The 19,680-nt window shown below is 36.1% G+C and overlaps 1 protein-coding gene across 4 annotated transcripts in view; it reads left to right on the top strand.

Moving 5' to 3' along the window:
• Nucleotides 1–19,680, top strand: part of phf14 (PHD finger protein 14) — a 97,726-nt gene that overhangs the window by 13,759 nt on the left and 64,287 nt on the right. For all 4 annotated transcript variants that reach the window (XM_067412268.1, XM_067412267.1, XM_067412270.1 and 1 more), the window contains exons 5-10: nt 7,844–8,003; nt 8,720–8,831; nt 10,175–10,312; nt 14,876–15,022; nt 15,113–15,383; nt 16,872–16,978. In XM_067412268.1, coding sequence (XP_067268369.1) covers nt 7,844–8,003; nt 8,720–8,831; nt 10,175–10,312; nt 14,876–15,022; nt 15,113–15,383; nt 16,872–16,978 — 935 coding nt within the window. The remainder of the gene's footprint in view (nt 1–7,843; nt 8,004–8,719; nt 8,832–10,174; nt 10,313–14,875; nt 15,023–15,112; nt 15,384–16,871; nt 16,979–19,680) is intronic.

Raw genomic sequence — 19,680 nt, 5'->3', positions numbered from 1 at the left:
AACATATTTAAAACAGTTCATGTGAGTACAGTGGTTCTACCTTAATATTATAAAGTGACAAGAATATTTTTTATGTGCCGTGAGCATGAGTAATTAATGACATTATTTAAATTTTTTGGTGAACTAACCCTTTAATGATTTTGATTCCTACCTGTTCTTTATTTTTCATGTTGACATTTAAACAACCAGCCTAACTACATTAATTTTAATCTTGCGAGCCTGAAGTAAGTTGGAACTGTATGCATTTGATTCACTAAAAAGAACAAATTTAGAGTCATTTGTTAATGGAACTGAACCGAATGTCAAGAACAAATAATTCCATTTTTTTTAAAACCGAATGGAACGGGTCCTATTGTAATTTACCCAGGAGTTAGAGTACTGAAAACACTCTCATAGGAATGTCAGACCCATCACTGTTTCAGTTGAAAAGACTCTTAAAATGTGGTCTAGCACAAACCAGACAAAAATAAATGATTGGAGACTAGACTGTCTTGTGTTTTCAGCTGGTATTTTGCTTTAGGAAAAAATTGCTTTGTTTCTCTCTTTATATCATGTTGTGTTATGACAGTTCTTGTGATAGGTCTACATTTTGGAAGCCCTGTGAGAGGCTGTGTGTGCTGAACTCCCTTAGTTTTATGAAGAGGTTTCTCATCAGAAGATAAACAGTTTTGCTTGAAGGTATTTGTAATGTGGAGTGTAACAGGATGTATTGAAACCACTTTGCACATGTCTATTTTCACACTGATGCACCTGGCAGAAGAGCTCGCATTATCCCTTTGTACAGATGGGTAATTGCTAAATTAATTCAAGTTAAGTATTTTGCTCAAGGTTAAAACATGTTTCTCCCTTGCTTTATCTGATCTTTCAGTCCTCAGACCATGAGCACTGCTCTGTTGCTTCCTGTCTTAAAGGGATAGTTCAGCCAACAATGAAAATTCGGTCTAACGTCAACTGTCTGGTTACCAACATTCTTCACAATATCTTCTTTTGTGTTCAACAGAAGAAAGAAATTCATACAGGTTTGGAACAACATAAGGGTGAGTAAATGATGACAGAATTTTCATTTTTGGGTGAACTGTCCCTTTAAGTTTCAGCTTGCCTTGAAGGAGGATTGTATTGTCACAGTGAACCTGTGATGCATGTGACCCTAGCCTGGGTTGCAGCATAGTCTCTGCCTCAGATGGTGTGCCTGCAGATTTACAAGGTACCAAACTGCTTCTTGGCTAGAATAAGCTACAGTGCGGTGAAAAGTACACTGAAAAAAAAAAAAAAAAAAAAACATTATAAAATCCTCCTAACATATTTTAAGTCAATTTTACCACTACTGCTCTGTAGACTTAGGTTTTACTTGATATTAACAGGTATTTACTACTTAACTTAACATTTATAAATAAATTAAGTAAATATTACTTAATTATATTTAATTTATTTAATTAATTTCACATATGGAATTAAGTAAAATCTACTTAAGTAAAAAAGTTAAGTAAAAAAAATAAAATAAATAACTTTTTACTCAATATAAAATTGAATTAAACCATGCTTTTAAAGTGTATGCTTTACTTAGAAACATGTAAGGAAATAATATAATAGATATCGTGTAAATACCATATCTTCACAATTCAAGTTATGCGGCACTCACCCATATACAAAGACTTCAATATTTGGTACACAATACACAATGACCGTAAACAAGGATTTAACATTCGATAAATCTTTTTTGAGTATGAATGTCATTTTGAGTAGAACATTAACTCCAGATGTCACAAAATTGTATGTTACTAATCCTAACAACAAAAGCAATGATAAAACAGTGTAAATACAGCTGGAAAACAGCAAAAACATCAACCTTATTCATTATTCATGCCCCAGTGCATGATGGGAACACCAGTATCAAAAAAAGTTGATATTATAACTTTATTTATGCTTTAATTTCTACAAGCTTGAATTGAGTACTAATAGTTTACTTTTTTAATTATTTTAATTATAAATTTTTATATATATATATATATATATTATTATTATTATTATTATTGACTTTTTCATGTAGAATTTGTTCTGTATTTTTTTTTCTTTCTTTTTTTTCTTTTTCTGTAGTATTAACTTCACCACATAATAATTTTATCAGTGAATTATGATTCCTCTTTTTTTTTTTTTTGCTAAATGGTTTCACCTGGTCTTGGAATGACTCTGTGTCACAAATTATAGTCAAAACTGAGAATATCCAGTCATCTGTGCGTCACCTGAAGTTAATGTTTAATTGTCTGATGCAGGAGGACAATTATCCAAAACGCAGAATCATGTTCACATCTTAATAGCTGAAAAATACTAATTTTTAAAGTCTTAGAGTTGCCCAGGCAATGCTGTGACTTGAATCCAATTGAAAGTATACAATAGGACCTGAAAACCATATCGCTATTGTGCTCTTTAGAAATGTTCTTAACCCCTTAGTGCTTCAGGGGTGACTGTTCCTTTAATTATTGAACTGTAGATTTATTTGGCTTTAAAAAGTATCTGCTTATAGAATGGAAGTCTGAAAATGTAATGTTTTATAAAGTGCAATGGAGAAGTATGTAATGTGTTTAATAGCTACATGCCAGAATACTGAAAACACTTTTGACTTTCGTTGACTATTGAAACAAAACATTTCAAGGAATGCTGAATAAAACTGATTAAGCAAATTCAAGCCTTTGTTCTTAAAAAGGTGCCTTTCTGAATAACAACTGAATCACATTGGTTTTATCCCCAATACAAAACCAGTATTAAATTAAAATGTTATCTGGTTTGATAGAACCTTGAATTTTTTTTTCACTTGCATGTTTCATTTTATTTCTTTTCACTCACTTCTTAATGAGGAAATGATTTATTCCACGCATTGCTGGTTATGAAAATGACTGTATTGTTTTGTGAAAGAGAGAGTGCTGGTTTTCAAAAGGCTTTTTCTTCAGTAGCTGTGAATCAGTTTTGCTGATTTACATCAAGGCAGCTGCCATTCGTAGCTCTTACCTCATCTTTTTTTCCCTCTCTCTTTCTCATCTGCCAAGTCTTTTGGTTCAAATTGGCCCTATTCATTCATTCCTGTGCCCCCGCCTTGGTTCTGTTGTTCCTGTCTGTGGTCCTGCTTTGCATGCTGACATGGCTAATATTTGATATATTGAATAAATCAACTTCATCCTGGATGAAAAATATTAGCATTTAGGGAAGAAACGGAGTGAATATAATTGAAATACATTGCTGCGCTGAACGTCTACTCATTAATCATTTGACAAAGACAGAAAGAGTTAAAGAACTTCATCTTAAAGGAATCTTCTGGGTTCAATACAAGTTACAGTTGTCGATTAAATAAGCAATTTAGAAGTCAACAGAGTCAGGCAATAAACTTTAAAATGCACTGTTTATAGCTACAAGTATAACATGCCCTCTACTGGTTTCCCTACTCTGTTTAACATTTTAGACATTGCCGCCTAAATAATACAAATTTTTCTTAAAAGAGAAAGAGTATACTTCTTTTAGTCAGCAAGGATGGATTACATTGATCAGAAGTGTGACAGTAACTCATTTACATTTACCTTGTTACATAAAACAATTTAATTAACTGCTGTTCTTTTTAAATATACATATCACAGGTTCCATAAAAATATTAAGCAGCACAACTGTTTTATAGATAATAATATAAGAAATGCTTCTCAAACAGCAAATCAGCATATCAGAATGATTTCTGAAGGAATATTTATCTATATTTAAGTTTTTTAATAGTAAATGCTTTTAAATGCTTTAATATTTTGGCCTTTGTACCCTCTGGATACGGTTTCCTTTCAGTTCTGTTGTAGGTGTATTGTAATTGCTTTTTTTGCATTCAGCATAATGCAAGAAATGCTTTAAAATTTTGCATTGGAAAATAGTTTTTCATTACCACGTCAATAATTTAATATAGTAATTTCCTGTTATGGAACATTCTCAGACACAGCTACTTCATTAAAGACCTTTGTGAAAATACTGTATATCATGATCACTGCATGGAATCAATTGCTTGAAGTCAGAACTGTAATGAAGTTATTCTGTTCCCTTTGGCTATTAGAGATGCAAATAAAGCAACTTGCTTTTATTTTTATAGCCTGCAGATAAATTATTGCATTAGCTGTCATTGTTTGAACACTGTGAGAGTGAAATTTAACACCTAATGAACAGATTATTGGAGAACACACATACTATGCATAATGCCAGCAGTCTTTGCCTCATTGTCTGATTGCAGTCGTCGTGCCAGCACATACACACATCAGCCTAGCACGTTAACGCTTTCTGAAGCCATCTCGAACCTTACTCTATTAAATCTTAAAAGTGTTCTTCTTGATTTTGTCATCACCCTTCCCCAGGTCGCTCTTTAACTGCCAAGCTCGTCATTTCTGACAAGGATAATCTTCTCCTTGGGGATTATGAAGCTCTCCCATAGTCATCACTTTTTTCCAGCTTAGCTCATATTAGCCAGCACCCTGTGGCTTAGCAGGTCCAGCTTTGTATCTGAGTTCAAAAGGAACATCGGAGATTTGCTTGACGGTTCAGCAGTAAGTCAGTTAAACCAGCAAACTGATCATTGCGAGCTCCAGCCCTATGGTTCAAAGCCTAGTCAGTAATATGCACCCAACTGTTGCCAGCAGTGTTCCCATAATACCTTTCTTTAAGAAAATAAACGGTGGGCTGGGCTTCGTAATGGTACCCGTTACCACATGGTTCAAAATGACTGAAAGATGAGGCTATGGAAAGCCTCTTATTTGCTCCCACTGGTGAGAGATGCTGTGTGCTCTTCACATGCGCTTAAAGGGTTAGTTCACCCAAAAATGACATTTCTGTCATTAATTATTCACCCTCATGTCGTTCCACACCTGTATGACCTTCGTTCATCTTTGGAACACAAATTAAGATATTTTTGATGAAATACAAGAGGTGTCTGACTCCTCAATAGACAGCAATTCAACCACCAATTTCAAGGTCCAGAAAGGTACTAAAGACAATGTTAAAATCTGAGTCGGCGTTCGGATGTAGAACCTGGAAGTGGAGGACATAAACAGTGTGAGAGAATGTGACACAGAGGAGGATATTGTTCAATAAAGTCGTTATTTTATTTATTTTTTTTGCGCACCAAAGATATTTTTGATATCTGGCCTCCGATAGACTGCAAAACAATGACCACTTTCAAGGCCCAGAAAGCTAGTAAAGACATCGTTAAAATAGTCCATTTGACTACAGTGGTTCAACCTTAATGTTATGAAGCAACGAGAATATTTTTTGTGCACAAAAAACATGACACTTTTGACGTCAATACTTTTTGTGACTCAGGCACTGGCCAATAATGAGTCGGCGTTCTGACATAGAACCCGGAAGCACTGTACTGCGTTCACTGTGTGAACTGTGTAGGAGACTGACATGGAAGACTGACAACTTTAAGGTTGAACCACTGCAGTCACATGGACTATTTTAACGATGTCGTTACTACCTTTCTGGCCCTTGAAAGTGGTCATTGTGTTGCAGTCTATCAGAGGTCAGATAACTCATGGATTTCATCAAAAATATCTTCATTTGTGTTTCAAAGATGAACGAAGGTCTTACAGGTTTGGAGCAACATGATGGTATGTAATTAATGCCAGAATTTTCATTTTTTGCGTGAACTAACTCTTTAAGCATTCTCTGCACACTTCGCTGTTTGGGTCTTTTGTGGTGAGTATGTAAAGGACCTGAACTTTTATTTGCTTGTCTCTCTCTCCATTTCTCCAACACCCAGGGGCCGGTTTGCTTTATTAGGAACAGGAACGTTATCTCTGCAGTGTTGAGAAGGAGCTGATTGCCGCCCTTATTGGTGGCATGGAGCATGTTTGCTGAGTGTAATAGGCGTCATGGTAACCTGATCAGCACAGTAATTGTCTCGGCAGCCCAAGGAAATTAAGGGAACAGAGTTAAAATGCTTTCATTGGCCCAATACTTCCATCTTTGACTTGTGATGCTACAATTTGATCAAATGGCCTTATTATTATCATCTTTGTCGGAAAAAGTATAGAAACAAAACCATTCTGTGCTCTAGATGTCTTTGCTCTTTTGACACTGCCAGGCACGATTGCAACATCATGCGGCTCAGCATTAAGGATATTTTCTGCTGTTGTTCAGATTTTAAATTGCCCTGGTAACATTTTCACTGGCTCCACTTAAAAAAAAAAACAAACAAAAAAAAAAAAAAAAAAAGACTTGCTGTCTTATTTTCAACTGCTTTTTTAATGTGCCAGAGCTGGCTTTTTGACTTATTTTTTCACTAAATGTTATAGCATTTTTCATGTTAAATGTTGTTTTTTTGTTTTTTTTACACAGGAATGTAATTTGACCATATTTATATGTATTTATGGATTTTCCAACCTGAAAATTATGACCTAAGTGGTTACTATATGATGATTGAAATCACAAAATTTTCTAATAAATTTATTTCTAAAACATTTTCTAATACATTTATTTTATGCACGGATTGCTTCTGACAGTGCTGCACGAGCTTGCGGCACCATCTGCGGGACACCCTTAAAAATCGATGTCTAAACGGTGTTATTCGCCAGTTGCCCAGTAACATTTTATATGAATTTTGACAATGCGTGGTTGTGAGATTGTGATATGGCTTAGTGCAATGATCAAATTGTAACGGTTGTGATGTAATATATAAATAATGTAGACTGCTGCATGTTTCAGAGTAAAGCACAGCACTGTGTTCATATTCAGTTTCGCTGTGTGTTTGAGGGTATGTTTACATGACAACGATATGCTTAAAATGGAGAAGTTTTTCCCTTGAGTTTTCTGCGTACAGAAGAAACTATTGTCAATACGATCCCCATTCACACGGATCCGCGAAAATGACTATAAATGCTGTATTCTGCTGCCAGGCCATTAGATGGCGATGAAACACCATAGACTGAACATGTAATATGCATGTGCATGATGTTTCCACAGATTCACGTTTTTGTTGTTTACACGGAACCCGTTTTCAAAAGCTTGCATTTTCAGGCACTCAAAACGCCATTGTCGTGTAAATTGCAATCATCATCCCAAATCCCTAATGAGAATTGTCAAAGACTGTTTTTTGCCAAAATAAAAGCTCAATGCTTTAACATTTTAAAGAAATTAAGATAACTACGAGTGTTACTATTGTAATTCTACTGTTGTTCTATAAATTAAAATTAAAATAAAATAAAATAATAATAATATAGTAATTATCACATTTTTCTTTTTATCAGGTTGCTGATCACATGCCTGTTTACAAAATCTATTTTTTATTATTTTTTTTTTTTTTCAATAATAAGTTTATTTTAACATGAACTCAACTATGTGAGCCAGTTAATGTTACCTTGTAGTGTGACATTTCCCTAAAACATTATTCAATTTATCAATACTTGTGCAGGAAGTCAGCATGTTAGAATGATTTCTGAAATATCATGTGATACTGAGTGCTGGAGTAGTGATGCTGAAAATTCAGCTTTGCCATCATAGAAGTAAATTACATTTTAAAATACATTAATTTAGAAATGGTTATTTTAATTATTTCACATTGTAATATTACACTTTTTAGAAAAAAAAGTTGCTTTGCTCTAAGCATAAGATAAATGTATGTATATTTGTTTGTTTGTGTGTGTGTGTGTATATATATATATATATTATATTATATTATATTATATTATATTATATTATATATTTTTTCTCACATAATTTAGTATGTTGTTTATGATTTTGAATTTGAATAGGTTAAATGTAAGAATTTACCGAGCAGTCGGTAAACATTTAAAACATTTACTCATTCATTTGATTTTTCTTTTTCCCTCAGGTTGTTACGGTGTCGATGGTGAAAGTGACTCTATCATGAGCTCGGCCTCAGAGAACTCAACAGAACCGTGGTTCTGTGATGCTTGCAAGAATGGCGTCACACCCAGCTGTGAACTCTGTCCCAGTCAAGACGGCATCTTCAAAGAAACTGATGCAGGGAGGTGCGTTTTAACCGATGCTTGGTCTGATATTACATTTTATCATCATTAGTAGGCACAGCCATTCCTGTCAATCCTTTTAGTTCTTTAATTGCTGTATATTCTTTAAAAGTTTTGTGGCACCCTCTGAGCAAAGATTCTGCAAAGATGCTAAATAAGTGAAATACTTGAAGAGGGACAGGTATGTGCAGGATGAGTGAAGGAGAGAAAAGGTGGTGGATTTGGGTAGGAGGGAGGGAGAGGAAGAGAGAGGTGTCTGAAGCGTGAAGACTCAAGCCACGTTATCACTGATAGTGCTCCTCAGCCCGCCTGCACCCAAATTTACTACTTCACTAGAGCATGAAAAACACAGCAAATTAAAGTGTGGAGCGTGCGCTCACCAGAGATGGATATCTTTATATTGGACTTCGGATTCTCCTTCCTAAAGTCTGCATTTGAAATTTTGTCACACCAAATGGTCAAGTTAGAGTACATTTGAACCTTCAGCTGAGTATTTTCTCCTCTGAAGGGCTTAAGGGTAGAGCTGTTATTCAAAGAAGAGTGAATAGTAGTCCATTAACTAGATGCTGCTTTGTTCATCTAATAGTGGACCTCTGAATCGTTACTATCTTGAGTTGCTATTCAGTACATGAACTGAATAAGAGACTGTCCTTATACTATGATAATTGTATAATTTAGATATTACAGATGAAACTCAACTTTACTTTGTTCTACTGAAGGTGGGTGCACGTGGTGTGTGCCCTTTATGTTCCTGGAGTTGCTTTTGGAGATATTGACAAGCTGAGGCCAGTAACACTCACAGAGATGAACTACTCAAAGTATGGGGCAAAGGCAAGTATCAGAAGTTATTAATGAGACACAGCTACAAAAAAATAAGTGATCGTTACCTCAAGAACAGATTAATAATACTGTTAAAACGATATTAACACTATAATCAACCAATATTTACTCAATTACCAACATTTATTTAAGAAATTTCTCTCTTATGCTGCAGTAAAATTCATCAAACAGAGAAATTATAATTCGTTACACTACTGTTCAAAGGTTTGGGGTTAAGATTTTATTTTTTATTCTTTTAATGAAAGATGTCTCTTTTGCTCAACAAAGCTGCATTTATTTGATCAAAAATACAGTAAAACTGTAAAAATATTTTTACAATTTAAAATAACTTTTTTGGCATCATTAATCCAGTCTTTAATGTCACATGATCCTTCAGAAATCATTTTAATATGCTGATTTGGTGATCAGGAATCATTTCTGATTATTATCAGTGTTGAAAAGGGTTTTGCTACTTAATATTTTATGGAAACCATGATGCATTTTATTTCAGGATTCTGATTTCAAGTTCAAAACAATAGCATTTATTTTAAATAGAAATCTTTACTGTTTATCACTGTCAGATTATCACAGACGTAAGAAGAAAATCATCTGATAACACTTGGTAATTGGTGCATCCTAGATATTATTCAAACTAATATTAATTTCTTAAAAATTGCAATAAATCTATTAATACTGAATCTTGAAAACACATTTTCTTTTTTTCCCCCTCGACACTTTATTAAAAAAAACAACAACAAGGAATTCATTTTCTGATAAAAGATGTGAAATGCTGACTTTCTTCTCTGAGCAAAGGGCGTCTTTCATTTCCCTCTGAAGAATTTCTGTCGACTGTAGACATTTTGACATTTACTCTATCTGACATTATTTTATGTGTCAGTAAGTCAGAAGAGGTTCCTTGTACTGGGAAGCAAATTACTTTAGAAGCACTTGAACGGCTTTCTTTAATGGTTTGTGCTGTACATGTGAAAAGAAATTACTCCTAGAGAAAGGCTATTATTATTTTAATTTTGAACTTCAGTAATTGGAGAAAGTCAAATGGGCTTTTAGAGACTCGTTGTCCAACTTATCTTAAATATAGAACTATACAGTAAATGAATGTGGGATTGTTACAATGGTGTTTAAAGTTTTTTTTTTTTTTTTTTTTTTTTTATATATCTCTGTTACACAATTAGCTAGTGGTTTACCTTTCTTGACTTTGCAAAAATAGAAATAAGTAATAAGACCTGGAATCAGCAAATGCTAGAAAGTTTTTATTGTCATGTTTTTCAAGTATGTCTTGGTTGTCTGCTATACGCTGGTGTCACAACGGCCTGTTTGGGTTAATGGTTTGCCAGGAATGCAGTTTGTGTGAGGACGCACGCTTTGCCCGCACAGGCGTTTGCATCAGCTGTGATGCCGGAATGTGCCGTTCATTCTTCCATGTTACATGTGCTCAACGGGAAGGGCTGCTGTCTGAAGCTGCTGCAGAAGAGGTTAGTGTGTTATGTGGTCATCCTCTTTGATCTTCATTTAATTATTAATGTTTTTTTCCCTATGACTTTCCCACTGTCGCAGTCTTTTGATGACAGCGTTGTAAAGTTATATTATTGTATCTCCTGTCTGTTCTTTTTTTTTTTAACTCTTTTTATAACAACCTCTTGTGATCAGGCTTGTAAGCAAACTTTTTCAGGCTTTTTCAGACTGAAATTATGTAGCAGATTCATGAACAAATTATTCTTTTGAGCATGATCTTTTCAGTGAATTGACTTATCCAGTTCATAAAACTAGATATTGAATGATTCATTCATGAATCTGTCTGATTCAGTTCTGTTTGACTCAGTTTGACTGAATCATTAATTAGCAGGAGTTAAAGGGATAGTTCACCCAAAAATAAAAATTATCCTATGATTTACTCACCCTCAGGCCATCCTAGGTGTATATGACTATCATCTTTCAGACAAATACAATCAGAGTTATATTAAATAATATTCTCGCTTTTCCCAGCTTTAAAATGGTAGTGAAGGTGGTGTGAGAGTTTGAATCCCAAAAATGTGCATGCATCCATCCATCATAAAAATAATCCATACGGCTCCATTGGTTTAATATAGGCCTTCTAAAGCAAAGTTATGAGATTCGTAAGAAAAATATCCATATTTAAAACTTTATTAACTATAATAACTAGCTTCTGGCAGACGGCCGTACGCATCGGTTTATGGCGGAAGAGTAACCGCTGACCTGACGTGTTGATGAACGTGGACGTGCGGAGGATAGAGCAAAACAAAACACCGGTCACAAATTAGAAGTCTAAAATGAGAATTTTTAAAGCAAATTGTTAGAGCATTTTAATATAAAGGCAGGAACACACCAAGCCGACGGCAGTTTTTGTTTGTCGACCGACTAAGTTTTCTCTGTGTGATCTGCGAAAAAGTTGGTCCTTTTCGGCTGATTCGAAATGTTGAATCGGCATCGGAGCTTGTCAGTCAGTCGGGCCATCTGATCATTCTTATTGGCTGTTCAGCTACTGCCACCTGCTGGTTTTGAAAGGCATTTCATCTCACGCAGGCGCAGAACTGACGTGGCCGTCGGCTGTTTAGCGTCGGTTTGGTGTGTCAGGCCAACTTTGGACACAGACGCTGCCGACATGAGCCAACCCCACAGACTGCTTTCGTCACCACTAGTTCGTCACCGTCGGCTTGGTGTGTTCTGGCCTTAAGAGAAGAGGAGCTTGATTTTGTTGCCCAGCCCTATTTGTTTGAACCGTGAGAGACGTCTAAGCTTATGCTACTCCTACATACTATTGCATCAGGGGTTACTCTTTTGCCCTAAATAAATGCGTATGGCCATCTCCTGCAAGCTAGTTTTGGAAGCTATATTTTTATTACAAAAACACATTGCTTCACTTCAGAAAGCCTTTATTAACTCCCTGTAGCCGTATGGATTTTTTTTATGGACGGATGCATTTTTTGCTCTTCAGAATCACCCCCCATTCACTTCACCATTATAAAGCTTGGAAGAACCAGGATATATTTTAATATGACTCCGATTGTGTTAGTCTGAAAGAAGATAGTCATATACACCTAGGATGGCTTGAGGGTGAGTAAATAATTGGGTGAGATAATTTTCAATTTTGGGTGAACTATCCCTTTAATAGCTTACCGTAGAGGAATATTATCAATGAATAACAACTTAAATAACAGTTTGTTTGGAATTATAGCATACAGAATCATATGGACTATTATTATTAATCTTATTTTGATACTTTTATTTTGCTTTTGTTTACTTTTTGAAGCTTGAAAGCTCTAGTACCAATTCATTGTGATCATATGGAGAAAAAAAGAGAGCAATAAATCCCTTCTTTTTAATTCCATGGAAAAAAGTCCTATGGAAATGTGTAAATTTTCAGATGGACTATCCCTGATTCTCTAGATTCTAGATTCTCTTTAAACACACACATTTCACACGCATGTTTGAACTTCAGATGCAGGAGTTTATTAAATAGATACACATAAATATAGGAAGAGGGCTCAGAGCATGAGGTCAGCCAGTCGAACAAATTCTCAGCCCAAGCCGTGGTCACAGACCATCAGCCTCGTGGCTCAAATATTCAGTCCATATTGGAGAAGCATATGATGGTGGCGTTCAGCGCAGATAAACACTGGCGAAAAGTGCCTACTCACTGCAATCCACTTAATCCAGTCAGCTGTGCAAAGGGCCTCATATCAACAGGTGAGTGGGCTGATAGCATCCAGCGAGACATCTTAAGCCTAAACGATTCCGTGGATGACGGGAAATGGCTGTGCTTCCATCTGCCCTCGAGGGAGGGGTTGAAATGCTATGCGCGTGACAAGGAGATGTAACCAGGGAGGAGAAACTTGCTGCTAACGTCTCAGCTGCAGAGATTTGAAACTGCTGAAACAGGCTGACTTTGTTCTAAGATTTCCTCCTTTTCTGTAGAAGGCTGTTTCTGAGAAGGCAGTTCACTTCCATTCCTGGAAAAATCCCGCCAGCCTTACATCAGTCATTGTCTTGCCTCTCGGCTTCAGCTCCCACATTCTCTGTAAAATGTACTCGTCCTTTAAAAGAGAGGGGAATTTTTACAGGCCTTTTGTGACCAGCTATTTATCACAGCTATCAGAGAATGCACAGACACTGATGGTCTATAAAAATGTGGAGTGCTGGGCATCATTATCACAACAGCCGGAATGCGTCAGCCTGTAATTCAGAAGATGCTACCATTTCCCCCATAATCAAATTGTATGTTAAAATGATCAGGTGTGTGAGCACACAAGCACTCAATATAAAACCAGCAGCAATTGTCCTAAGATAACAATAATGAGGTATTTGAGATGATGAAAAATATCTTGAAATAACCTGAATCAAATCACTCGGAGTGTGTTCTTCCCTCACCTTCCTCCGAGTCGTGTGCATTATAAGAAGTAGATTAAGCTGTTTTGCACCACAGCCGAGACATTACTCTACACATCATCAGATTATTTTATAATAGTCTGACTTTTGCAAGACATCTGCATTTGTTTCAATCAACAGAAAGGGAAGTATTCGCTGAAAATACTTTTGTTGTGTTCTCATTCAGTAGGAATTAATTTGTTTCAATGTATTGGTTGGTTGAGGAATTACCAAATTAAGACTCTTAAGCCTTTAACACACAGGTTGACCAGTGTTTGTTTTGAACACTATCTTTAAGTAGAGGGAATTGAGCCACAGCAATACTGCAGACAATCTGCTGAATACAATGCTAATAACACCATATTATTTTGAAATTAGATTAACATCAGCCAAGTTAAAGTGAACAAACTAAAGTTCTGCTAATTGTTCCATTGTCCCTCCCAGACTAAAATTATTAGGTAACAATAAAATACGATTTACAAGTAATGCATTAGTGATTATTTAATGGATTCACAACGTATGCCACCGTTCAAAAGTTTGGGGAGATTTTTTAATGTTTTCTAAGATGTTCACCAAAGCTGCATTTATTTAATCAAAAATACTGTAAAATGTATACAGTATTTAGTGAATTTATACAGTAACATTAATAATAAGAGATATTATAACAAATGTTAAAATAACTGTTTTCTATTTTATAATGTAATTTATTCCTGTGATGGCAAAGCTGAATTTTCAGCAGCCATTACTCCGATCTTCAATGTCACATGATGCTTCATAAGTCATTCTGTAATGCTGAATTGGGGCTCAAACATTTTTTATTACTATCAGTTAAAGTTCAATAGAACAGCATTAATTTGAAATAGAAATCTTATACCATTATACATTTGTCTACACTTTTGATTAATTTAATGCATCTTTGCTTTAAAAATTAGTTTATTAAAAAAAAAAAAACTACTGCCCCAAAACTGTTGATCGGTAGGGTATGTATCATAGAGTATGAAAATGAATCAATATGATATCACATGCATTATATGATATATTATAGGGCCTGTTTACACCTGGTCACTTCATGCGTTTTCTCTGATCAGACAGCTATCCGATCATGAAAAGACCAGGTGTAAATGACTTCCGGAATGCTTTCGAGACCGATTTAAATCCAGTCACTCAAACCACTTCAGGAAGTGGTTTGAGACTCGTTCTAAACTGAACTGGACAAGTGTAAATGCATAGGGTTGTTGAAGCCACATAAGTAAATTTTACTCCTCCCAAAATGGTAAAAAAAAAAAAAAAAATGCATGAGAGCGTGGTATAGGCTACCAGTTCCCGGTGACAGTGCTACTGCAACATGCATCGCAGATGAATTACTGAGTATCTCTTCAGCAAGCTGACATGCAAACTGCCGCAAATTAAACTGAAATTTGGCGTTGCGTTCTGAAGTCCAATACACAGTCATCTTCATTAAAAGTAATGAGACTGTTGCTGCTCTCTCTCTCCTATTGCGGTCTTTGATTTTGAAATTAGCTGATAAGTAAAATGCAGTGCATATCTGTTGCTTTCGTTTGAATATAGTGCAGGAATTCCTTTTGCACTATACTAATATACTCTATACTCTTGGGTCTGTATCTAGAATTATTATCCATTTTCACCCATAGGACATTGCAGATCCCTTCTTTGCCTACTGCAAGCAGCATGCAGACCGCTTTGACCGGAAATGGAAAAGGAAGAACTACCTGGCCCTGCAGTCTTACTGCAAAGTGTCTTTGCAGGAAAGAGAGAAGCAACTCACACCCGAAGCTCAGGTCAGATTTACTCAGTGGACACGTTCTTCCATACATCATGAGACAGTCTGGTGAATGATCAATGAATGTCCATGATTTCCTGATCTCTAGGCTCGAATAACCACAAGGCTCCAGCAGTACAGAGCGAAAGCAGAGCTGTCTCGAAACACTCGACCGCAAGCGTGGGTGCCCCGAGAGAAGCTTCCCCGACCGCTCACCTCTAGTGCATCAGCCATCCGTAAGCTGATGCGTAAAGCCGAGCTCATGGGTATCAGCACAGACATCTTCCCCGTGGACACATCTGATACCAGCGCAAGCGTAGACGGACGGCGTAAACATAAGCAGCCTGCCCTCACAGCAGACTTTGTTAACTACTACCTAGGTAGGTGGTTTCAGCTAATTCAAGTGATTAAAGGGGACATATTATGCAGAATTCACTTTTATAAGGTGTTTGAACACAGATTTGTGTCTGCAGTGTGTGTAAACAACTAGCCTATAATGGTAAAAATCCACCCACTCATAAATCATAAACAGTCCAAACAAGTGGTTCCAGATTTGGGAAGCCCTGCCCATGACTAGCAACTGAATCTGCCCTATTATCTTAGCTCCTCCTCTAAGTGAGCTGCACGCAGTCCGCCATGTTTATCTCCTCGCCAGAGCATTTAACAGCAGCATTCAAGCAAGAAATGTATTCTTATTAAAGCTACTAAAGTTATTCAGTCAAGAGCAGTGAGTGATTTTCTGTTTTTCTTTTGTTGTTTGGCTCATATTAACAGCATATACAGTAGTAGATACTGTGTTTTACAGTGCTTTCACTTTAATACACAGATCTAATATATACAATGCGATTTCTTTCCCTGCTGTTTACATTCACAGACATAATCGACTGCTTTTTACATAACCTTGTGTGTATTTAACATTTTAAGTGCAATAAGACACGAAAGAGAAATTAGTTCAGTACTCACTGGACGCGCCATCTGACAGGCAGCATTCTATGCGCGTGCTTCAGATGTGTGCGCTCAGAAAAAACATATATCAGAACTGAAAAGGCTGTAAAACAAATGCAAATAATAAACTGCAAGACAAAGAACTGCAATGTCTTGAGCGTGACTGCGATGATAATCAACACCAATCATATGTTTTGTTTTTGGCTGAGTATTCTAGGCGTGAACTGTATAGACTCCACCCTCTTCTGGAAAGGGGAATGGAAAGCAGCAGCTCATATGCATTTAAAGATTCATGAACGAAAACAGCAAGTTTTTCCTTCCACTCAAAAAGGGGGATTTAAAACATGGTATAATAAATGATCTGTGTTGTATTTGAGCTGAAACTTCACAGACACATTCTGGGAACACCTGAGACTTATATTACATCTTGTAAAAAGTAGTATAATAGGTCCCCTTTAAGTTGAAATAACTCATCAGGCCTATGATCTATTTTTCAAGAATCACCATTTCTCAATATGCTTTTTTTTCTCTTTAATGGATAGAACAAGCGTTGTTGCATTTGTAGCATGTAACTTACTGCCCCTAATACACTTGAATCTGACTGCAGAACCACAGGCGGTATCAGACAGTGAGCGCAAGACATGCATCCCGCTCTGTAGCCTTGCATCTAGGCACTTGCCCTCCAAATGAGTGATGTTAAGAGCAGATGTGTGGAGTAACCTTGGGCACACACTCCATTAGGTTCCAGCATGAGGCCTATCCTCTATCAGCACACTTTCTCTCCCTCTTTTTCTTCCAACGTTCCTCTTTTTTTTTTTTTTTTTTTTTTTTGTCCTTTCTCCCTCAATCTTCCTTTGATATACTTTTTCCTGTACTCTGATGGCAATCTCAGTATCGATTTGTTTGTGTCTGTTGGTATTCAGAGCGGAACATGAGGATGATTCAGATCCAGGACAACATCGTGGAGCAGAAGAACCTCAAAGACAAGCTGGAGAGTGAGCAGGAGAAGCTTCACATGGAGTATGATAAGGTCTGTCTACTGTTGACACTCCAGGCTCTCGCTGGCATCTGTTTTGTACATTAGCGCTTGTCTGTAGCACATTTGTTTTGGCTATTGGTGCTTAAGAAGAGGCATGCACACCAGGAAATAATGACGTGCTGCTGGAATATTATCCCAGGAGCGTAGCTCCTAAACAACTACTAAATAATGCCAATTATGATTCAGTCTTTCAAATTACTAAGCAACTGTGAAATCTCCTTTGAAGTTACTTTGTGCCAGCCCAGCTGCAGAGAGATATAAAAAAAGAAGACCCTGTAAAGGTCCTGTATAACACAAGGTTATGTTTGCTAATGGAAAATTTGATAACACAAACTGGTAGTGAATAACACTTTTGTTAACTAAAATAAAAATAAAAAGTTGGCAAAAGACAAACTACAAATGGAAACACAATAAAATTAAGAGAAAATTACTTAACTTTTGTATATTTAATCAATGTTTCAAGTCTGTTTTAGGCTAGCAAAGTGTTTTGTCATTGACAGTGTTAATTTAGTATTATATACCATTATAGTATTTATTAATAATTTGGATAATTAAAATTTACATTAAAAAACTAGGTAATTTTTAATTTTGTGCCTTTGTCATTATTAGTACTTGTTTTTCTTAAAACATTTATATTTAGCTTTAATGTATTTATTTTACATTTGTTTTTCAGATTATGTATATATAGTTTTCAGTATTATTTTATTTAACAAGAGCCATTTTTAATAGTTTTCATTAATAACACTGGTTGGTAAGCTATAAATAAAACAATGAGACAATTAGACAGTGCAAAACATCCAACTACTCTTTTCAAAAAATGCACACACACACACACACACCATAATCACAATAAAAATATATGTATTAACAATTAAACTAAAAACTGAAGACCCCCCCCCAAAAAAAGAAAGAAAGAAAGAAAAAAAAATGTCAAAACTCCTGGTATGGTATAACAGCAGCTAACGTTCTGTGCTGCTTTATTTATTTGCCTCCTGCCCTCAATCCGCCTAAACATGATCTCTTGAAGCAGATTTGGGTAAGATGGTGTTTTCTCATCTGGCCCAATGAGGAGTAGAATGAAAGCAAGAAGTTGGAGTTAATGTGGCGTCCAGTCTTTCTATGCTACATGTATTAAGCGGTATTAATGGAGTGTGTGTTGTTAATTATGGCACTCAACATGCATTAGCACGATGCCGGCCTTGGAGAGAGATCCTGAGGAAATCAACATCTGTGAAAAGCTGACTGCTTATTCACAAAAGTTATGTCTAAGGCAGTGGTCTGAGTCATCTGGAAATTATGTCTAATAATCCTGAATTATATAGTATGTTACATCGTTTTTTTGCATTTAGTTTGATTATTTGGTTGATATATTACTGCTGTATGTTTGCGTCACTAACAAGCTAATGTGTTAGCGTACGGTGTTTATCACTGTATCTAGGCGATGACTTCGTTGTACTAGAGTCGTTGTACTAACAGGTATGAGTAATTTTTATATAACAGTCACGGTATATTTCAAAACAATATTATTTGTGCTGTATATTCAGTAAAAACCCTGTGGTTTTGCATAATCCAGTTTGTATGCTTTTTTATTTTCTGACTTGAAACTGGATGCATTTCTTTATTCTGCATCCAGTGAGCACTAGAAATGGATGCTCATTCTGCATCCATTTATCCGAATGGTTCTAAGAATGGTAAGGAACGGTTTCAGTTATATTTCCACTTGAGCTTGATTTTGATTTTTTTTTAATTAAAAAAAAAAAAAAAGAATGTTATGTGACTATTTGTGGTGTAATGGTACACAGAAGTCATGGTTCGGTATGTAACTTGGATTTGGGGTCACCGTTTGGTACGATTTCGGTACATTTAGGAAAAATGGTCACACTTTAGTTTAGGGCCCAATTCTCACTATTAAGTAACTATTAACTATGACTTTTGCCTCAGTAAACTCTTAATTACTGCTTATCAATAGTCAGTGAGGTATTTAAGTTTAGGTTTTGGATATGATTATGGGATGTAGAATATAGTCATGCAGAATAAGGCATTAATATCTGCTTTATAAGTACTAATAAACAGCCAATATCCTTGTATTATACATGCTAATAAGCAACTAGTTAATAGTGAGAATTGTACCTTAAACTAAAGTGTTACCGGACAAAGGAACAAATCCACAATGCTAGGTTTATTTGCATTTAATTTGAACAGACTGTAGTGCAAATCACATTTTGTTCCACCTAGCGGCATTTAGCGCAGAAAGGCGTATTTGATGCGTGTGCACTATCTAGTGGACTTTTTCCAAGTCATTCACATGTGCTGTTCTTCTGCTTTTTTTTCTCTTGTGGCAGTTGGCAAACAGCGTTGTATTACTGCGTGCGCCCCCTTCTGGATTGGAGTGTGGATCGCCCGTGACTGACTCTATTCGTCGTCTGACTGCATGCACCGAACCATGACGTCTGTACCGTATGGTTCGGAACCAATACATGTACCATTACACCCCTAGTAACTATATAAATAGTTGTATTATTATGTTTTGGACCCCGCTAAGCCGTCTCTATTAATCTGGAGTGTGTGTTGGAGAGGAGACGGTTTTAAATGTTAGCTCAAGCTCCCCACGTGGAGCCTCATCTTCACAGACAGCGGAGATAAGGGCGGCTCTCTTAAGTTTCGTTTCACATACCCATAATAACTTCACCTCT

Source organism: Chanodichthys erythropterus, chromosome 15 (assembly GCF_024489055.1).
Source record: "Chanodichthys erythropterus isolate Z2021 chromosome 15, ASM2448905v1, whole genome shotgun sequence".
In the NCBI taxonomy this organism is placed as follows: Eukaryota; Metazoa; Chordata; class Actinopteri; order Cypriniformes; family Xenocyprididae; genus Chanodichthys; species Chanodichthys erythropterus.
The sequence above is the reverse complement of the archived record's forward strand: the minus strand, read 5'-3'. Positions and strand labels throughout refer to the sequence as shown.